This window comes from Plutella xylostella, chromosome 20, assembly GCF_932276165.1.
Source record: "Plutella xylostella chromosome 20, ilPluXylo3.1, whole genome shotgun sequence".
Lineage (NCBI taxonomy): Eukaryota > Metazoa > Arthropoda > Insecta > Lepidoptera > Plutellidae > Plutella > Plutella xylostella.
Genome location: NC_064000.1, coordinates 319,204 through 342,800, shown reverse-complemented (window position 1 = coordinate 342,800; position 23,597 = coordinate 319,204). Strand labels below are relative to the sequence as shown.

The 23,597-nt window shown below is 35.8% G+C and overlaps 1 protein-coding gene across 1 annotated transcript; it reads left to right on the top strand.

Annotated features, from left to right (window-relative positions):
- Window positions 1–789: 789 nt before the first annotated feature.
- Window positions 790–21,929, top strand: LOC105382406. Its single transcript, XM_011552287.3, has 6 exons — window positions 790–1,068; window positions 10,672–11,901; window positions 16,053–16,250; window positions 16,651–16,813; window positions 20,248–20,400; window positions 20,937–21,929. Exons 2-6 carry the CDS (start codon window positions 10,686–10,688, stop codon window positions 21,019–21,021), a joined length of 1,815 nt encoding a protein of 604 aa, XP_011550589.3. The 5' UTR covers window positions 790–1,068; window positions 10,672–10,685; the 3' UTR covers window positions 21,022–21,929.
- The last annotated feature ends 1,668 nt before the right edge of the window (window positions 21,930–23,597 follow it).

Below are 23,597 nucleotides of genomic sequence, written 5' to 3'. Positions count from 1 at the left end.
CACGAATAGTTATGCAAGCAATGTCATAATCCAGGATTTCAACGCTTCTCCAAGACTCGGCCTATAAAGTGTTGCGCATTGCTGCCGGCGCGGATGTGAACATGACAATGGATGAATCTTTTTGATAAAAGTTGAAAGCCGTGATTCCGCAGCGAATGGTTTTTGTCATCGCCACATTATGTGGAACAAGGCTGTGTCATTTTTGGGGCGATTTGAGATCATATATCTGATCTTTTATTCGTAGGCCCAAGACATGATGGATTGGACGCGACTCACGCGACAGTTCGCAACTTAAGCGCTGAGTTGCAGAAAGGAACTTTAAGTTAATGTCGGCATTAAATCTATGTCTGTCTCTTTCTGTCCGTATACTGTCAAAGCAAGGCAGGTATACATTTAAGGTCAGCATTAGCTTAAAGTTCTTTTCTGCAACTCAGCGAAGATGTCTTAAACTGGTCTTATCCCATTTCTATCATTGTCAGGTCTAGAGACCCAGTTCCTATATAGTTCATGCCCAGACTAAACTTGCCCATAACGAATAGAACTTCGTTATTTAAACTACATGATACCAGGTACATTGGAAGATATAGGTAGATAATTAATTACCTGATAAACAGAACATACCGAAAACTTAATAATTAACAGTTTTACCTACGAGAAGTCTCGTTCAATCTAAATCACCTTTCTCCTTTCTTATCTGCCGCAAGTCTAAACGAAATAATACGATAATAATATAATATTACATTACACTGGTTAGCCCCGCCACAGCGTCTCGGCGACCTTTCCCGCCAACGCCGCCGTCGCGCCGCGCGTTTGACATTTCACTACATTTTGGCGGCAACACCGCACGCCATTTTGAAATTATTCGCTTTAGTTTACGCGCGGACAAATGAAACTTCAAAAAACTTTTGTCGTGAAATCTTGTGCGTGAGTTAAAAGTATTTGATCATACTAAGAACTTATGTTTAATTAATTTATTAAAATTAAAGTGTATGTGAAAGGATTGTTGACAGTGGAATATTAAATTTTACTCAGTACAAATTTATAAAACTGGATATAAGGGCAATTCAGGTAAGATTTGGTATTTTTTCTATTTAAACTTTTCTACCTTACTAAAACTAGGTTTCGTGAACCATGACACCCTGTTTCAAAATGGCCAAATCATTCATTTCAGCCTGAAACTCTTGTAACTAGCATGTTATAGGTATCTAAGCCTGACATACAAATAAGAATTTCAAAATTCGCGAAAAAAAATTATTATTTTTCCATAGAAACTTTGTTGTACACGTGATTTTTTAGTATAGAGAATGACTTTATTTTTCGCGAATTTTGAAATTCTGATTTCATTTTCGGGCTTAGATATAACATGCTGCACATGTAGGTTTCGGCTTAGTATAACCTTTTTCCAACATTCTGTATACGGTAACAAAATTGCAGGTTATATATAGGTATATTCTATTCTATTATATTTATTTTGTTATGGGTAATTGGCCGTACGTGCCTAACAACTTTGCTACGTCGCAAAAAAAAATAATAGATTTCTTAGAGTATTATTTCGGATTAAATTAATTAACATTAAGCTCGGGGTGAAAATGCTAGCGGATATTTTTTACCTAAACACTAATGTGCGGATTTAAAGAATGTACTTAACAATACGACAAATACACAAAGAGGGATAACGATATGTGGTGCGATGCGGAGATTTGGGGTGAGTTTAGGGATATTACTTTATTTATCCTAAAGGAGGTGTTTTGTATGTATTTGTTCTACACATCTGAGGAAGCGTCAACCATACTGACGATGGGACATACTGGTGGTCCTTAGAATAATAGGTTACCTTCATTTACTTTGAATTTACGCTCCTTACTATCCTCAAGGCTGATTTAGGTTTGTCGTCGTGGTAAAAGGAATCCAATCTCAGGATTACCCAGGGTGTTTGAGGATTACCCAGGCTGCACCGCTGGGAGGTTCCATTCAAGTGGACTTGTATAAGTTTTTTTACTCTCTTGGCTGAAAATACGCTACCTTTAGTCGATCTAGCTCAAAACTTCATAGCCTAAAATTTAGAGTTGAGTCGATGCGAGCTACTAAACGTGCGATATGATGTGTAGCTAAAGCGAGGTTGTTGCCGGTCATTGTTACAACAAGCTGAAGTGTTAATCTGTTGTCGGCTCTCGCACCGGTTCCTGGTTATATAACGAGTTCTTTTATTGCCCATAATAACTAAGCGTAGAGTTCGTATCCTATGTAAAAAACTCGCCTTAGGATTTGCTATTATTTTGGTGTATAAGCATTAATTTAAAGTCGTTTTTTTGGATTTTATGCGTATTAGCGACCATTGGTGATGGTCGCGAATTTAAAAGTATTTATTAAAACTAAAATTATAACTTGTACTTTTATTAAGTTATCTTGTATCTTCACTTTCTATACTCCACTAGCTTAGCGACCGAATACTATTTTAAAATAAGGTTCAAGTTTAAAATGTTAACAAACTGTCTTTATTTGAACCTCAAATCCGGCGACAACATACAAATTACTGAATGCACACATAATCCACATTCGAAGTATAACATGGTAGGAAGTGTGGAAACTTAGACGAATATTCTACATTTTATACAAACTATTTAAGTACATAGGTACATTTTATAAACCTATTAGCAATTAACATAGCACACAGTACATTTCAACATTATAATGTATGTGAAGTTACTCAACAGTTAAAAATATAATTAGCGGAAATTAATAGAGAACCATGAATTATTTTACACATTAGGTACACATACAAGTGCATTTCTTTAAAGTACAATAACTTTTAAACATATTTTTTCCATTATAATAAACATATTTTTTACCCATATCGAAAATAAATCGTTAAATATAAAATACTCTATTGCAGTCGCAACAGTGCGACTACAAAAACTAAGGTACTTAATTTTAAGTAAGTAAACTGATTTTGTTTACACTCACGAGCAAGATATAGAACGTCAATGGCAGGCGGAACATTTTCATTGCTCGTGTCGTGACTCTCGTGAGTATAATTATAAGTAATTTAATGACCAAAAAACACCAGTACAAACACAAAGCGTCGGTAATGAAATTATGATCCATGAAGGAGCTTCCCGAGTTGCGCAAATGATATAATTAATGATAACTCCGAAAAAGTATCCGCTTGGACATACTGGAGGTCTGTGTAGTATCCGCTTGGACATACACGAGGTCTCCTTAGATTAACAATACAGTGACTAGATGGTGTGTAAGCTACAAAAACAAAGCAAATAACTGTCCCCATTTTATTTACTGTTAATGAATAAGGTCACGAATCTTCTAATAACCGAGAGAAGAGAGAACAACAGCTCAGAAGTAGAAGTGGGGTGATATTTGTGAAGACGTTTCTTTTGCACTGATACTCCATTATTGTGTGTATGTCGCAGGCATCTGGTTTAATCTAATTTTTGATTGAACCACTAGCCCGATCATTGGATGGCGCTATTCAGTTGTATGACTAAAGGACAACTCGTCAAGTCGTTGATTGTAACGTTCGACGTCTTGACTGGACGTCATTCAGCGAAGTCGTTGATGGGATATGGTATAGCAACTTTGTAATGTCTGGTTAGGGTGAACATGACCAGACAAGAGTCAACAAAAAGACTATGTTACAAAGCTCTTATCTCACAAATTAACTAAACAATAACAATAAACGTACCCTCATATTGTTGTTAATAATTATCCAGTTTCGCCACAATTTTTTCTTTGAAACTATCCGCCCGCGGCGTAATAATAGGTAAATCCATGTTGTCACACTATTTTAACACAAATAACGCACTTTAAAGCTATTTTATTTGCAAAAAACTAACAATATAGGTGCTTTTTGTGTAAGCTGTTAGACGCCATATTTGTTTTATTCACCACCTGACTGGTTTTAAGTCAGCTAACTAGTTGGACGTTTTGTGACGCTTGTACAATCAACGTTCGGCCTAGTCATACAACTGAATAGCGCCATCCAATGAACGGGCTACTGGTTCAATAAAAAATGAGATTAAACCAGATGCCTGCGACATGTATATTGTGAATCTAAGTAGGTGTCAGTACCAATGGGTGAAGGGCCCACGCACTTATCTCAAGGTATCTGAAGGCCGAATTAGACTTTAATTCTATAAAGCATGTACCGTCATGATAGATTACAGTAAATCAAATAAGATACGATTGTATCAATCAAATAATGTGATTGGTTTGCGGTATGTATAGCATAAAATAACGAGTACAATGGTCACAGAACAGATAATATATAATAATGGCAGTAAATATTCCCTATACAGTGTGTTGTTTATCGGACCCGACAAACTTTAAGGGTGTATTCTACGAGTAATTTCATCGAGAAAAACCCCATATGTGGGGTCAAATCTCAATATTCTAGTTATGGCGGCCATTTTAAAGTTGCTTTGAACTTTTTTATGTAACTTTTAAGCGGTTGTGGATATTTTTGTTGGATAGAGATGACTTTTTGCGGATAAAAGCATTTAAATTCATGTCTGTAAGGCGTTTAAATCTCGAGATATGATTTTCTAAAAGAAGTAGAAAATCTAATTTAAGTTACTTAGACCCCTTAAATTAGACATATGGGGGTTTTTTCCCGATGAAATTACTTGTAGAATCCACCCTTAAAGTTTGTCGGGTCCGTAAAACAACACACTGTATACGACTGTAGATCATTTGTTCTCAGGCCATGGCCTAGAACCGGTTACTGTTTTAACAATTTAAATAAGACAAAGTTATCGACGATGGTAATGCCTTGATTAACACCATGGATCCGATTATATAAATAAATTGTAATTAAATTGTTATTGGCACGATCATTGAACAACAATCGGAAAATTTTAATCAATACTTAAAATTAACAGCTACACTCGCGACCAATAAAAAAGTACCATCTGCTTTGCGGTTCCATATGCCACTGGAACTTTTTCATAGCTAGCATAGAGTGCTAGAGTGTATAAAGTAAAAAATATAGGTAAAACATTTAATCAAGTGTTGCATCTACATGTATTAGCACAGTTCCGTAGGTTTACAGTTCTTTCAGGTGCACTTTATGTCAGGTTTTGACTTAAAAAAATAGGCAGCGCTGTAGGAACCTTGAATTGCTAATAATAAATGTTTATGAAGTACAGTAGCAGATATTGTAAAGTTACAATAGGGTAATTATTTGGTATGTGGATTGCTTTTGCGATATTACGTATGCATGTAACATTTACTTAGAAGCTTGTGTTTACAGTTGTAGCGTGTCTGTGCTAAACTCATTATTCAAATAAAGTCCACTACTAGTACTTGTGACTTACGTAATATAATAAGCTCGTTCGTGCCAACCCTCAAATAAAATCAAAGTCATGTCATTTGATTGTTTCCTTATGGAGCTACGCGTGGCACACAGAACACAAGTCAAACTTATATGCCTATCCATATTTTAAAATGGCTTACAAAATGTACAGATAAAGTCTACAGTCAGTGCTAAGTTTATTGGAGCGTCAACAGACCTTGTGTAGGTAGACCTCTACTTCACAATGACTAGAATATTCAAGTTAGACGTATGTTAAGTAAATTAATTATAATTTCATTCGAACGATACAAATAAAAATGCAGTTTGAAAAGCTTAGTCAGATTTTGATTTCAGAGTTTGTCCCATAATGATAGTGACTTAGTATGTCGGGTGCATTGACCTCTCAACGGGTAGGACACTGACAAAAAATATAAAGATTAGGAAATCAATTAGAAATCTCCGACTGTATTGACTCAATACAAAGAATGGCATTGTAGGTGAACCGTAGCCGAGTCACGTAGGTGAACGATACAAATTATAAGAAACTCGAATAAATGAGTACTTACCTAATTTAAATAAACTTCTGTAACTGAATAAATATAATTTTGACATAATAATAGACAGGCATGTGCATTTAAATCCGTGGCATAGTATTATTATTGAGGTAGATAAACGTTACTATTAGGGTGCTTTTCCACCAGAGATGTGCTATGCTACGATGCTATGGATGCGTTTGATATCCACCAATCATATTATTGGTTAATCATAGCTTAGCACTGGTGGAAACGGATTCAACTAAGATATGTTTTTTGTATGGAATGATGCGTGCTATGGATGTGTGCTATGGATGCGTGCTATGGATATGTGCTATGGACCATCGCGAGTGGTGTAGCTATGGCGCCGCCGCCCCCGTCGTTTCCCTACTATCGATACATAGCATAGCTCGAGATGCGCATCTTTCTCGCACAGCTACTTTGCGGCGGCGCATCTTCGTAGCGCATCTTCCTCGCACAGCTACCTAGCGTAGTATTGGTGGAAACGGTCACATATTTTCGTAGCGTAGATATCACATCTTCGCAGCATAGCTGCATAGCACATCTCTGGTGGAAAAGCACCCTATCGTGATTGCGCGTTGTGATTGGTGTGACGTGAATATCTAGCGAGTTTATCTACGTCGATAAAAATGCCAACCTGCGGGTACAGGATGTCATCCTGTATTGATGAATATTATCAAGCCGAAGACAATAAGACGATAAACGAAACTATATTTACAAAAATAAAAAATATATTTTTTTAACTTTTTAAATCATATAATATGTACAATTATTTCAAGTATAATATAAGTAGTACCGATATTGTATATGTTGCGGCTCACATAACACACAGTCATGTTACATAATACGCATTGAAATGGGATTGGAATAGATTTGGCCTTCCCAAGCCACGGTAATAAAGGGCTCAATTCTACTAAAGGTAAGCGTCTTACCTATCGATATCGTATGTATCGGACCGAACGGATTTTCAAATAATGTATGTGTATGTTGTAACGGCATCGTGATCATGAAGTGGACACACTTGGGTAAATCTCTGTACTAGTAGGTACCTACTGAATGCGATGCGTCCATTGGGTACGACGCCGTATGGTGGACGCTTACCTTCACACAACAGTTATGAAAAACATTTAATAGAGAAGCAACACAAACGAAGGAAAGTTTTATAAAATTTTATTTTAACGTGTTTTTTTTAAAAACACATTTGATTTAGCGGAATTTGAACCGGTACGTTTTAATACGCAGTTTATCATTAAGATTGTTATACACAAATCTGACTCTACAGTCATGATAGTGTCTACAAAGAAATGTACTTATGAAGTTGAATTTTTTCCTACAAAAGACATCAACGCGTAGTGCAAGTTCTTTATACGTGTGTATTCTTCCGCTGAATGTATCTTCCATCCGTAAGAATTTATACTATGAAAAATTTGTTACTCATTCTTGTATTTATTACTATGAAAAATTTGTTACTCATTCTTGTATTTATACTCTATTTATATTATTAATATAGTTTATCTATATCATTTAGCCTGATGGAAGTTTTGGGCAACTTCTGACGATCTGTATGAAACTCCCTAATTGGACTTCCTGTTCTGATAAGGAGCCAACAATAGCCCACATGGTCTAGATACAGTAGTTTTCTTCACTAATTACCCTGCGTAAGGTGACCGCCCCTGTTACGGGCGACAGGCGCGGTGTAATCTGAGCGTACGATCGGCCGTGTTATGTCATTTGTTACGTGTGCACCCTACTCGGGTACTCGACCATCGGCCGGTATGTGGGTTATATTAAGAAAACTAAGATAGAACACTTGTTTAGATAGATTACAACTTACTTATACTTATAACATAGCAGACACTCGTTTTATTGGTCGTTCAACACCAACCACATTTTTTAATAAGAAAATCAGAAACTGAATCTATGTATTATACGCACTATGAAATACGCAGCGTTAGTTAGGTTTTTGTTAATATTCTACATACTTATAGAATTATAATATCTATGTCACACTTATTTGGTTACATAACACACGATCCAGTCATATAAAACCTAAGTATGTATAGAATTAACACTGCAAGCAATATTCGGAAAAATAATAATAATTTTATATTACACTTTGCAGTCTCTACTTTCTTATTTTAGTAGTAAGTACACAAAATTTACATGTTTTTTGTCTAACTAAACATTTATCAATAATAGTTTAACGACCGTTCAATAACCACATCTAAATTCTTCATTCAAACATTAGAAAAGGTCAATGTTAAATCATGCAATCATCAACTAGTGATGATGACCACCGCTGCCGCCGCCGCCGCCGCCGCCGCGTGCCATGCTTAGTTTACCATGTGGCAATAATACCTTCTCCTTATATGCTTCCGATTCAACCTTAGATTATTCCGCGTATAACCAAATAAATGAAGACATACATGCCAACGCTGAAACTATTGACATTTACCATGACTCTCTAGCAATTTTCAAAAGTACAGCACTGAACCATTTGGTAAAAATGAATTAATAATATTGATTTTAGTTTTAATTAATTATTTGTTTTTATTTTATGCTATAGCCTAGTATATAGTATAAATACATTTTTTAATGAAATTTATATAAAATTATAAACTAATGTAATTTATGATGTATGAATGTTTTTAAATTCTTTTAATATTAATTCTATATAATATTGCATGCCAACTATTAAGTACTTAGCAGTTCAATGAATGTTGCTTCCGCCTGTAATAGGGATGCACACGAGAACCTTTTTGTGTCTTAGTTTTTAATAAATTGCATGTGTGTTATTCTGTTGGTGGAACAATAAATAAATAAATAAATAAATTAAAAATATACGACCTACACGGTGAGTCACATACAAAAACAAAGCCAAAAACTGTCCGCATTTTATTTACTGTCAAACTGTTTTAATTTCAACCTACTGACAACCATTGTACCAATGAATAAAGTCACACAAATCTTCTTACCGATCTAATAAAAAATAAGAATAGAATAGAATAGAATAGAAAAACTTTATTCGACACAAAAACAACAACATGGACAGTAAAACAGGTAACAAAAAAACTTAATTACTAGAAAAATAAATATTAATAAATTAGTAGGTAGGGTACAGTAGGTGCTAGTTGCTGCTCAGTGTCGAAAAGGACTCCAGACTCAGCATGTGCTATAATCCCGGGGACTATAGCGCTGGTTTTCAGCTGGATCCTTTGCGAACGGAACGCCGTAGATTAGGAGTGCGATCGTTTGAATTAACCAATTTCAAAGCATACAACAAAACATAAACAAACAAGTAAGTGAACAAATAAGTGTTAGTTAGGTACTACAATAAAAGATATTATAGACAGTGAAACAACAATTATACATTTAGATTTAAGGGTAGGTCTAACATTTTGTGTAACATAAGTGCTCAGTAGTTGACGTGGGCTATTATTTGTCGAGACGGTTCTTTGCGCTAACACTGCATCTTTTTCGTATTTTATTAATCTGAGCATTCCACATAACACTTTTGAACTTTTCTCCTATTTTGTCTGAAGTTATAAGCAATTCAAGGGCCCGAGCGGTCCAAGGACGCGCTGACATTCGCAACTCATGAAGCTATTAGTCAAAAACGCGTAATGTATCGTGAAATATTAAAATATACGTGAGTTGCGACCGCTCTTAGCACAGATACGCAGCGGAGCGGACACGGCGCTAATTGTATTGTTACTGTCGGGGTTCCGTAGACATGTGGTTCACTGGAGTGACAATATTCTATAGCTAGGTTATATGCATCTCTCATGTAAATACAATCGGTGAATCACTTCAGGTGTATTAAGTGGATGGTACCCTCGTTTTAGAACTATATCGGTGTCGATTCAAAAGCAAAAGAAATAATTTTGGCAATGAATTTTGCCAGTGGATAACTGGATATAATATAAGATTTACGATATCATAACCAAAATTATAATTTGTGCCTTTAAATGATAATGGGCGTTTTGGGACCTATGTCCAATAAAGATGAGTCATACATCGTTGGATAGCTCTTTTCAAGTGAGCAAAAAAATATTATTACGACAAATCCGTATAAGTTGTCCATTTTGAAATATATTCGTCGGGAGGAAGTATTTTTCTATGGAATTGCACTCTCTCTCCTGATGACAGTTAGGGCGTAATACACGTAAACACGTATTATTAAAATGGGAGAAATTATTTTCAACTGTTTTTATTTACTGAGATAGTAAACAAATATAATATTATAATGAATGATGATCATTTTGTTATAAAAATTAAAAATGAATGTGAAAAAATTACAAAAACATTAAAATTACTGAAATAAAATATAAAAACTTTCAAGGTACGATTATTCTAATTCGACAGTAAATCGGAACTAGCGCTTCCGTTATTCATATTCTGCAAAAAAATACCTTTTCAACGACGTATCACTCATTTCTATTGGTGATGGTCCCAGCTTCTATATATTTGTGCCCATCATCAAAACATAATTGATTGTACTTCTTCTATATCTACTTTTCAAGCCAGTCCTTCACAAAAAAAGAAAAAAAAACCGTAGCGGAACCCTCTCTATCAGCTCTCGGTAACAGCGTGTCCGATTGCTCTTTATTCAAATTTAATTGCTTAGTGTAAAGCAATTAATGTTTTAAAACTTTTTCAATTACTGTCAGCAATCCTGACTGCAGCCGTGTGTGGGCCAATGACACCTGTGCCAACAGTGGGAGGCGGTGCCAGGCCACTAAGGACACCAATTATACCAATAAATGAACTAACTTCAACAATTTCACAATATATTTTCTTTTGTTTCAGATGGCCACTTAAATATGTACTCGTACCACAGAGAGAGAAGAAAGATGTACTGGCATTTCACCTTTATTACCATCCTAATCCTAGACTATACTACTACAGCCTTCTCCAAATACATAGACAGTACAGAGATAGTTTATAGCACCACCGGCAACGATGGAGATTTTGATAACAACATCATCGACTTTGATTCTGCATACAACGACAAATATAGCAAACAGTTTGGACTTAAACAGTTAAATGAAAATAACAAAGACTCTCATAGGTATACTGTTATCAATGAAAACATAGAAGAAAAGAAGATATCCAAATTTATAGAAGATAAAATAGAATACAACAAAACTACAGTTGACGATGAAAGTGAGAAAACAACAGAATCCAACTTCATGCCAATTGAGGTAATGAGTACAACAGAAGATGCTTTATTGAAGATAGTTGATAGCACTTCAGAGGGTGATTTAACTGTTATTCCGCTGTCAATTACAGAGAAATCAACTCCAGGTATAGATGTTACTACATTCTCACTCCCCTCATCCACACAAAGTCTCTATTTGAGCACATTTGAAAACTTTGACGCCGCAGATACTGAAAGCCCTACCACCATAACTGCAGAATTCGAGACCACGACCACTACAGAGTCTGTCACAAATATAACAACTACCAAACAAGACCTAGAAAACATGAACGAAACAACAACAGTAAAATCATCTGTAAATATAACAGAAAGATCATTACAATCCAATTTTGATATTATAAACAGTACAACAAATTATGAATTCTTAAACAGCACATCCAAAAATTCGGTATCAATAACAACTGATTCCATAAATATAAAACTAGAAGACAAAAATACAACATTCAAAGAAGATCTGAAACACAAGAACAATACACGTAAAGCCAAAGTAATGACGATCGACAACAACAATACAACAAAAACAAATGAAACGGCAGATCGTAACAGTGACGACGAAGTTCCAATATTTACAGAGTTGGACCTGGAAGACGAAGAAGAAGTGCCTGAAGATTACTATGACGCTAAGGACGTGGTGCCAACCAAGCCGCCCAGCGTGGATGCATTATCACTGATCTTCGGCCTGGCTGGCAGCATGGTCGAGAGCGTAGCCGAGAGAGTGGTTCCAAAGACCATCTTTGATCTTTACAAACGTATGCAGAAACAAAGTGAGGCTTTAGAAGCTGAAAGACTGAGGAGTAAGGAGGAGAATGGCGGACTCGGTAAGTGCCAATAATATTATCTTATTTTTATATGTACAGTGAAACATAGAGCAAAACTTCCGCTAAGTAGGTAACTATATTCTATTTTTTATGATGAACCAAATATTTATTGTGAATGTATGATGTATTCATTGGGGATGTCTATAACTGAATTATCAGTGTAATTGTACATCGTCCAAGCCAGTAAAAAAATTTAAAAGTAATAAGTATTTACTTGAACTTGCGTGGTATATAGAATCTGGTTATCGATGTCAGGTAATGATGATTGATGACAAAACTTACTATATACTGATCTTGAACTTAAACTTTGATCTCGATAGAGTCCAAAGATCACTCATTTGCACACTACTTGACAATCCTACTAACCTCTGGACGTGTATATTGAAATTGCAACCTCCATCGATGTGAACTTAAAATTACAATTACAAATAAAGCAGGATCGCCCTGATTAATATGATTATGTAAACATATGAAGTGACCTTATGAATCATACGATGTTTGTTTGAAATGGTTTTATGCATTTTTGGAGGAAAAACTATACTATAAAATATAGCCTTAATGTTTTTTTATTATAATTGCTAATTACAATAAAATGTTGTAAATTAATCGGGTCACGTTTATGCAAATTGAAAACATTGTTTATTAGGTATTTATTTGTAAATATTAATATTGAAAATTTAATTGAAAAATATTAAAACCCCTCTGTTTCAACTGTGTCAACTTATGAAATGACCTAAGTATAGAGTTCCTACATAGTAATATGTTCTCCTGAAGGCATGATTTAAGATTTTGTCGGGTTCGGAATTTTACAACAACAAAGTGGGTTCGTAGGTATGACTCCATTTTCTCCACTAGTCTGTCACTAGTGGTTTTAGGGCGGCCATTCATGGGCTTTCAAGGGCAACATACAAATATGGTCAATAAATACAAATTATAAGTTATTCACGCTACAATTGACAGAATATACCTATTTATTGAAATGCCAGTATGCAAAGGTCAAACGGGAGAAATGTAGTAACAGGGGGTCACTCTATATAACGAAAAACGAGTTTCTTAGCGCTGCCGCTGCTGCACGAGCCACGACTCTGTCTCGTTGTACACTTACAAAATGGAGACTACAAATTACCCCAATTTTTTAAAAACATTTAATCGAAAATTTTAACGAAATATTATCGTTGTTATACCCTTTTTCACGAGAAAAGACATCTGACAGGACCCTTATTACATTCGAATAAGGGTAGTTATTGTTTGTATCACATGTCTTTCCCCGTGGAACAAGGTATAATTGGTAATGTTCTGATGCACCATAAAATGTGTTTAAATATTACAGAGGGCGTCATTAAGTTAGTTTTTTCCGTTTAGGAGTAATTTGATGATTTTCTCAATGGAACTTTTTCTTTGCTTGTAAGTGTATTATACGTTCCAATACCACCGTACCAATTGCGTTCGTTCGTTTTTCATCAGTATAGAGTAACCCTCCTGCATGGAACGCGATGTCGTGAAGGTCGAGTATTGACTCAACTCGCGTGTCGCCGGTGAAATTGTGTATCTTATTGGTCAATTGTTTGCGCAACTGAATTCAGGTTCTGATCACAATTATTGTAACCGGTTGTGAACTTGATACTGCACACTAGAAGTTGCCAAAATCTTGCGAATGCCTGTAAAAATATTGGTACCATAATTATTTATAAATAGAATATAAAATTATATTATACGTAATTTTACTTACAACACTGAAAAAACAAGTATAATATTCCTACGTAGGTACCTACCAATCTAGAAATATGAGAAATAAATCGTCAAACGCACAAACATTAATGACGTATAGTTTTTCATGATGATTTCCGACTCAGAAATGTAAACAATGTAATTTATGTTGTACAGCCAACCCAAAGAATAAATTATGTATTTACCTACTTATTGAAAATTTTAAAACTTTGATTTGGCTATAAAGTAATTTATGGTTTTCTTAACAAAATTAACTTTAACAAAGATTGATACAATAATAAAAGGAACTGGGACAGCCACTGATATATATATATATATATATATATATATATATATATATATATATATATATATCATATATATCATATATATATATAACTACAAAGATGCTTTAACTAAACTATTAAAAAAAATATGTTCCTACATACATTATTTATGTAAGGTAATCCAGATCATATCTAGCATGTTAAAATAAACACAATTACAATTTATAGATGCACGTGTTGTCAACTGTACCCGTGTCTTGACATCCGTGTGAATAAAAACGACAATGTTAGTGTCGGTATGTAAAGTTATTGTACTGTGACCCTAATGATCTGCTGTATGTTAGTGCTTACATAATAGGAGTTTTTGCATCTAATCCTTGATGGCCTAGGTCGTAGATTCAACCTACGTTGATGACCTTTTCTGGTTAACACTGTACATTGATGCTGTAGCTTTAAATTGTAATATACAAATTAATTTCAGCGCAGCAATGAATGGCAAACAGCTGACGTGTTTTGTAGACATTAACTGTGAGACATGAACACATTACAAATGATAATGATCTTTTATAACACTATGTAATATGTGCATTAAGATTATGTTTACCGAAACATTCATACATAACAACATCTCTACTGTGACTGAGGAAGATGAATATTCATCAAATCGATAGAATATTTATTATTTACACGAAAGGGCCACATCGTCGCATCACCCGTCATTACACCCTTTTAACAAACTATGCATGCATTCTTTAAAACGGCAGGAATAGGGGAAAAACCTTCCTTGGCCAAATTCCTTCGTCATCACAAATATCTGCAGGCCCTGTTTCAGCTCTATGAGAAGCGTCCAGTTGCACAAAGGTGCTTTAAACTAATGTCAAATTGCATTAATCCTATAACTGTCAAGCTTAGTCGGTATACGAAAAATACCTAAAGCGACATAAATGAATTTATGCGCGACATTACTTTAAAGTACCCTCGTGTGTCTAATTGGACAAAAATATAATTGTTACTTATGTGTTCATAACATTCACAAGTATATCTTTTATATATTTAATAAAAGAGCTATTGTGTTCATATCATTGTGAACTCATGTTGACACTATAATTCTATGTGTGAAGGGTTTTTTTTTATAATTCTATACCTTCATTAACAGCAGGTTAGTTGTCAAAACTATAATTAACCACTTTTTAGTTCCCGCTAGCTTGGGAACACTAGATTGTGACAAAACTAGATTATTTACTACCGTTTATTGCATACAATGGATACACAAAAATATATTGGTTCCCAGCGTTGGGGCAACGGTGCAATATTGCTGCATTTAGCATACAGTGGCGAGTTGCGACATCTTCCATGAGAGTGTTGCACATGAACAAGTTTGAGAGAATGGGACCTGCTGCTGGCCCTTTAACCTAATTAATGGTTAAATTATTATTACATACAATATTTTAATGGTGTGTTCTTATCGTATAAACTCACTTTGCTAAATAATAACACTGGTAACACTTTCTTCCACAGTTTATGACTACCCTCTTAATTTTTAATTATCTGATATTTTTAGATCGATTTTCGGTCGTGTAATATTACACTATAGTAATTATTAGATCCTGTATACATACAGTACCTTTCTCAATACCTTATCAGTTAACTTTTGGATAAGAGGTGAATGTACCCATCATACTGATCATATTTTACTGCAGGATCAATTCTGGAATCGTGGCCTTCCCACTGATAATTTTAAAAATTGTACAATCCTTTCGCTCATATTCATTCGTTATTAACACGGTAAGGTATCACGATCTAATCAGCCGTTTGAAGATTACCAGTTCCTTAATAGTTGATGAGGGGATCTGACTACCCTCCAATATCATATCAATTAGGTTTTTTTTACTGTGTTAGTTTAATGATGATGATTGACGACCGAATGGTAAAGTGGTTAGTGACTGCTATGCCGAAGATCCCAGGATCGAATCCCGGCCAGGTCACATATTTGTTTAACGCGAGATTTGTATCTATCAATGCAGGGATCTGTGTAAATGTATCGGCTGATCGATACCCACATTACAGGCTCTGCCTAGCTTGGGGTCGGATGACCGTGTTTAAGATGCCCCAATATATTATTACCATGATACTGAGCTCCAATTTGTCCCTCCCCAGGCCAGTTCGGTCGCGGCCTCCTCAAGTCCATCTCGACGGGGCTGAGCGCTCCGTTCACTCAGCTCATGGCCGGCGCGCGGGACCACGGCTCGCTGGACAGCGACCGCGGGTTCGTGGCCGGCCTGGCCACGGGAGTCAGCAGCGTGGCCAGCAGTGTGGTCGACACGTTCAAGACGCGAGTTCAGGCTATTTATCCAGGTATTCAATGTTACAGCATACGAAGTACGACTTGTACGGTCAGCTTCATATATAGTTTTGTGCTTTATTGAACTTCAATCATTTCATATCATTTCATTCAACTGATATTCATTCATTCAAACATTGACGGTTAAGTGTATAGTTACTCATATCATGTTCTCTGTACCCTTCCACTTGCAATCAGAAAGATTTACTCCGCATTTATAAGATCAACGTTGCTTATTTTCGGTCTGTTTTGTTGTTGACACTGACACGCAAAGCAAGAAGAAGCAACGGACAATTCTGGGCTGATCAATCACATAATTTTGAAGCTAACATGAGGACAAAATTTTACTAGATGGAAGATTGTGTATAAAACTCTATCCGTCTCCCTCTAACCACCTATCGCTCTCTCCCTCAGGCACGCTGTGGTGCGGCGACGGGCACTCTGCGCAGGCGCGCTCCAGCGACCTGGGCCTGTTCTTCTTCACGGACACGTGCTGCCGCCAGCACGACGCCTGCCGCCTCTACATCCGCGCCGGCGAGACCCGGCACGGGCTGACGAATACCGGGCTGTTCACACGGTGAGTAGACACGTAGACTATGGGGTGAGGGTCGTTTCTTCTTAGTGTACCGGTGATAAAAATTAGAGCTGGGGTTGATGAATATGGTGAATGGATTGGCCAGTCACATTAGCATCAGTCACAGACTATTCAGGGTGCGCTAAACGGTGGACGTGTTTAAAGAACAGGGAAAAAAACGAGTATGATATATAACCATGGAAGTAACAAGTACTAAGATATAACAAATGTTAAAAAAACTCGAGTTGCTATTGACGTCAGTAAATGCGTGCGTATGTACCGATAATGAATGTAAATTTTCAAAGTCAATAGCAAGGTTTTTTCAAAGGTTCATATTAATATTACTTATAAATACGACTCGTCTGTGTATAAATACTTCTACATAATGCACGTGGATTTAATGCTGTGAACTTGAATTGTAATTTCAATTAATAAATTGTAGGTTTCACGATATTAAATGCGGTATTTTATTGGTAATTTAAACATTCTAGCAAGAAACAAAACATGGAATTTCTCAACAGATCCTCCTTTCTAACATTTAGCAACATCGAGGCTTCATATTTCAAGAGTCCTTACTTCTATCAATGATGTAATAATTCTATAGCAGGCTTGTGAAGTCCAAAGGGGTCAACAAGTCTTTAGGAAAACGAAATATCTCAAATTTGCAGCAGTGAACCCGACTCTAACACATAGAGTTAGAGGTAGCGATGGCAGAGTGACCCTCTAACAAATCACAAATCCGCATTTGTGTAATCAGTGGAATGTATGGCTAGTTAAAGTGTTTGTCTGTGTCTATCAGTGTGTCGTTGTGCAACAGTTGCTAAATGTAAACATGCAGGCAGATGACATCCGAGATGACCGTGGCATGTTTGGAAATTATATTTATCGTTATAATTTTAAACTGAATATCATAAACTTGAGATTGCACAATGTAGTTGTTTTTTCTATGTAAATTAGTTTAAAATGTTGTGCAAAGTATTTATAGTAAAAAATACGCGTCCTTTGAAAGGGCATATACAAATTATGCAAATTAAGATATTTTTTCCATGGAAAAATGACGAAAGTCTTTTAGTTTATAAAAAACGATATGGGCCAAATGTCATAATCTCATACCTTTTACTGGGTTACCTACATAAGGTACAAGTAACATACCACTGTACCTAGTCAAGCCACTTGTCCGGTGGTTGTAAGGTCTCGATCATATTGACGGTGATAGGGACATAATTCCCAGATCATCATTATAACATTTATTATTTTTTGGCAAAATAAATGATTACAGCATATCCTAATACAATTTAAAATGTGATTATGATTAGATAAATACATAAAAATAAACTAAACATAAAAATAATAACGAATTTTAAGCAATGTAAAGTATGTGCTACGAACATTTCTACCGAGCCATACAAAAGAATTCAACGCGTTGCATTCAAAAGTAAGTTCTACACTTTTATTTACCTTTGTCCGATTTATGGCCACGACTTTATGTTTAGTTAAATTGCTATTGAATGGCGTTGCGGTGCAGCACCTTATATAACCGGTGAAGGAGTGAATGATTGAGAGGGGTTACTCTAGCATGACAGAAACGAATTTACGCGATATGTCATGCCATCTGGACGTTTTAGTGTCGCCGCACACGGGACGCCGGCCACAGCCACAAACGCCGCCACGAGTAGCTTTTGTAGAGAAACGATTTGTAGCGTGTGGCCGCCACCGGCGCTAACGTGTGCGGCGAGTCCATATATAATGTATGAAAATTACAGGAAATATGCCAGTGGCAGCGTTTTGTGGTTGTGGCCGGTGGCCCGTGTGCGGGCACCCTAACACTACGAGGTAGCAGAGGCGAAGGGTCCATACAACACGATTCCCATCGGCTTCCCTTCTAGATGACTCATTTAATATTTAAGTATTATAAACCTCTCGTATCTGTATATTTAATACACTCACAAGCAATGAAAAGCTTACAGTTACATATGCAACAGCGATGGCAGATGGAACTTTTTTATTGCTCACGAGTGTATGAGGAAAGTATTTTCATCCCAGCTAACTCTACAAGAAATTAACGCCACAGTGGTAACAGAGCTAATCTCTGAAACTTTGTTTTAAGCCAGAGTAATCCCCTGCACGGAGTGAAAGTGCGTGCGCGTCGATCAGGCCCTGCGTGTAGTAATAACTACATTTAATAGATAAGGAAATTTCATTAAGTCTCTATATTGATTGAGATAAAATTTAGCATAGGTATTTAGAACTTTTAAATTAAAAATACAACCCAAATGAAGCCTAACCTAATAATGTTTCTGGACTCAAAACATTTTATATTTAACATTTAATTTTGTGAAACATACTTAATATATAATCAAAAGACGACCGAATGGCGTAGTGGTTAGTGACCCTGACTACTGAGCCGATGGTCCCGGGTTCGATTCCCGGCTGGGGCAGATATTTGTTTAAACACAGATATTTGTTCTCAGGTCTTGGATGTGCCCGTAAAATGGCAATAGGCCCGCCCCCTATTACATTGGGACTAACATACACTCTGGCGAAAAGTGGGTGCAGCAATGCACCTCTGCCTACCCCGCAAGGGAGTACATTAGTACAAGGCGTGAGTGCGTGTTTTCTTGTGTGTGTTTTTTCAAAAGATGGATGATTTTTAAAATAATATGTCCATGTAGATCAGAATCATTTACTATTGATAAGATGATTTTTTCTTGACAATGTAAATACTTTGCTATGTAGCAATTTTTAGGCGAAAAAAGTTGTTCAGAATTTATTTATTATAACCATAAAGCAACTTTGTATATAATTTTGTAGCAACTGGTACAGTTTTATCTAGGTACAAATACAAATTCAACAAAGTAAGCTAGTTCTATTTCATTAATTATCACAAATCCATTGGACTCGGATCCTCTCAGTTCCGCTTCACCGGACCTCTTGCACAAGCGGCGAGGAGTTACAGAAGTACCGTGTAATGTTGTGTCATAATTACTACTCTGTCTTCTGCTCAATCAATCGGGTTTACAACTGAATACTACTGAGTCTTCTTTGTATACCGCTGTTAGGTGTACTTATTGACTTACTTTGTTGCAGTTTACACATAGTTATTATTCCTATATATTCAAGTATTTCAAGGAATTTTAAACAGCACAGACAGACGATATCAAATGCTCATAATTTAGCTCTTTTTATTTACCCTGTGCCCTAAAGAGTCCTGCCTAGCTAAAATTTAATATTATTACTATCGTGAGTGACAAAACATGGATCACTCGTATTTCTTTAATACATAACTAAGCAAAAGAAACAATAGCACGCCACTCTCCGAAACTTCGTTTCCGTCAAACAAGACTGCCCTTCCTAAGATGCCCTTTTTTCAACTTGAATATACTTGTATCAATCTAACTCTCCCTCTCTAACCCCCCTCCCTCTCTCTCTCTCTCCAGCTCGCACTGCAGCTGCGACGCGCGCTTCCGCGAGTGCCTGCAGAAGACCAACTCGTTAGTCTCCGGGCAGATCGGACTCACCTACTTCAACGTGCTGGGCCCACAGTGCTTCCGACGCGCGCATCCGATAGTACGATGTGTGAGGCGGACCAGGTCAGTGGATAATATGTAAGCTAGTGTAGGAAATATAGTATATTTTTGGATGCCAAAAAACCGGTGTGTCGAATGATTTCTCCAGTAGAGACCACGAACAGGCAAGCGCAGCGTGGGACGACCACTTTAGCAAGGTGGCCGGTGGTGGTTGGATGAGGATAGCCAAGGACAGAGTGTTATGGCACTGCTTGGGAGAGACTTGTGTCCGGCAGTGGACGACTATCGGCTGATAATGATGATGATTGGATAACTATTATTATTATTATTTTTTCCTGTCATTTTATTTCAATGTTTAGTATGCATCTTATTTAATTTTGGTTATTATTTTACTGAATTTTGTTTGTGACTATATTGTTTACTAACATAGGCTAAGGACACATTGTTACTAACACATTGTATGGATTTGATAATCTGAAAATAAATTGATTTATTATAACTGCTGCCAGTATCCGATAGTGCGATAGTGAAAAGTTACCTCGCTGAATTGTACAACGTTGGTGCTATTAATTAAACGTTGTATTTTGTGAATGTTTCAGGATAACCGGCCAGAGATGCGAGGAGTATGAGCTGGACTACACCAAGCCCAAGATGTGGCAGTGGTTCGACAACGAGACCTACTGAGCGTCATGTTACCGTCACTAGCAGGAACCGGCCTGTCTGCAAAATGTCTAGGGGTCAATTTTGTGACCCTGTCAGTCAACATTTCTTTCGTTACCAAAAAACCAACGTCCATAATTTTAAGAACTGATTTTAGAGTAGGTTTTTTTAATTGTTTATTCTTGAGATTAGAGTTATTGCGTTTAGATGTTAGTTAGTACAATAAGATTTAGTTATAAGTTTCTAACTTGCCATAAGATTAAATTTAAAATATGAAATATTAAGAATGAATAGTGTATTTTTATTATTTAACGCGAAGCGGTTGCTTGTTTTGACAAATTGAAGTCATTTTATAGGTACACATGTGTCCAAAGTGTAATATATTAGTACAAATATCGACAGTCTTCGTACATCAAAGTAATTTCTTTGGCGGTGAAAATAAAACAGCATGTGTATTTTATAAGAATCATCAGAATATAATTCAAAATGTTACATATTTGACAACAGATAAATTGTTATACACTTTATTTTTCTAAATACACAAACCAAGTGTCTAGGGGAAAATAAAATAAAGCTCAAAATATTGAGCACGTCTACTGAACTACTGCGTCAATGATATCTCTTGTTGTGCGCAAAATTTATCTGAAAACTGTGTATATTTAGATATGTAATAAGTATAAGTAGTCAAGTACCACAATGATAATAATAAAACGTGATTAACAGTCAATTGGCAGATATAATTATACAATGTATTTGATTAGGTATTTTCAATAGGTACTTTGTTATAAGTGGAGACAAAGACATAGATACTTACAGTGAAACGCAAATACATGTAACTTACAACTCAATACGGTGTATATATTAATAAGAACATCGAAGTAATTGTTAACTAGAATATAATAAAATACACCTAAAGGCCCTGACAACCAAAATCATTTAATATTTAAAGAAATAAGAATTATCCCACCGCCTCCATTGGAAATCAGTTCTTTAAATTGTCAAGGCCCACACCGAGGAATCAAAAACACATATTATTATATACTTAGTATTGAAATGTATTACATCGAGACTCACGACATATTCACATGGACACACTGATATCGATACGATATTTTTAATTATTCAAATGTAATTATGTATCATTTAATTAGTTATACAAAAATCTATAATCAGCTATTCCTACTAAATTCTATGAAAACTCTATGGGCCTATCAAACGTAGGCTGTATTGCTTACAATGGTCCAATGGCATTTATCCTAGGAATGAACTTATTATAGGGTAGAAACTGACTCGGCTTTGGGCGACTACACCGCTTCTAGTCAGCAATGCGTAGAAGTCGCTTCTTCCATCATTACTTTATATATAACGAGCACCACCATAATGTGTTAATAAGAAAATCCAAATAATTGATGTAAATTATTCAAATTCTAGAGGAGAATTTGTTGAAACTTATGTCCGAGAATTTAACCTACTCAAACAAATTTATCGCATATGTGTTACCCAGAATTCATTCTAGGGTGAATTTTCTAGCGTAAGATGCTGAATTATAGTCAAATTGAGTAAATATATGGTGCTCGCTATATGTACTAGCACTTTGCATAAAGAAGGACCAGGACAGGAGTTGCAGAACTGTGTAAATACTGTAAATGGTATGAAACGGCGGACGCTAAGGGAACACCATCATGAAACGAACAAAAGCATGTGATTCCTACATTCTGAATACCCTTATTGTCAATTCCCTGGGTTTCATGACTCATGACTACATCCATGACGTTTGTCATCACATGTCGTCTAAACTACTCATGACTTTAAGGTCTACAAAATATTCCAGGATAGTCCAAGGGGGTGAAATACGATTGGTGTTTTTATAGTTGGACCCTGGGGTTTAAAAGGCGTAACACGATATATTGGGCTCGTTTGGGATAATAATTTGCTTAGCGATTTAATTGCTTTATCAGCTGTTAATGACTAAATATACATAAATATAATACAACGTCTCTACGTACATACAACACTGAAACGTCAATACTGATGAAATTACTAATTTATATGAGATCAAAATACATCTAGTGCTTACATAGAGTACAGTAATGAAAGTATAAATACTTGACAGGATAATTGTATGCAATATAATATGTATATTTAACTCTAATGTATAATAAATCTATGTATATAATTATTATGTTGTAAAATGATCTAGCGACTATCGTGATGACACGCATTTCTATGAAACAATAAGTTTTCTAATAAAATAAGGCAAATAGGCTTACGGAGGGATCAAATTAATTTCATTTCACTAAGTGTCAGGCACTCAAATTGAAACAATTTCCTTCATTATAAACCAATACTTTAAGTCTAGGGATTATAGTATCCTAGAAATTGCATATTAAAATTAAATTCTACTTTATTACGACTACTGACTAGCAAATGTGTAATCTACATAGTTCACTACAAAATCTAGAATTTTGTTTAAAAACAATGAATTAATATTATATAGATAAATGTTACACTCGATCGACTGTTGTCCAGTAGTCGACTTTTTGTTGTTGATAAACTTAAACTTTATCCATACCTAACATTGATGAGGGCATCAACATCTG

Coding starts and splice junctions, on each gene's coding strand:
- LOC105382406 (XM_011552287.3), top strand. CDS start 10,686: ATGTACTCGTACCACAGAGAGAGAAGAAAGATGTACTGGCATTTCACC. Junction 16,251..16,650: donor AGTTCAGGCTATTTATCCAG/GTATTCAATGTT, acceptor TCTCTCCCTCAG/GCACGCTGTGGTGCGGCGAC. Junction 20,401..20,936: donor CGATGTGTGAGGCGGACCAG/GTCAGTGGATAA, acceptor TGAATGTTTCAG/GATAACCGGCCAGAGATGCG.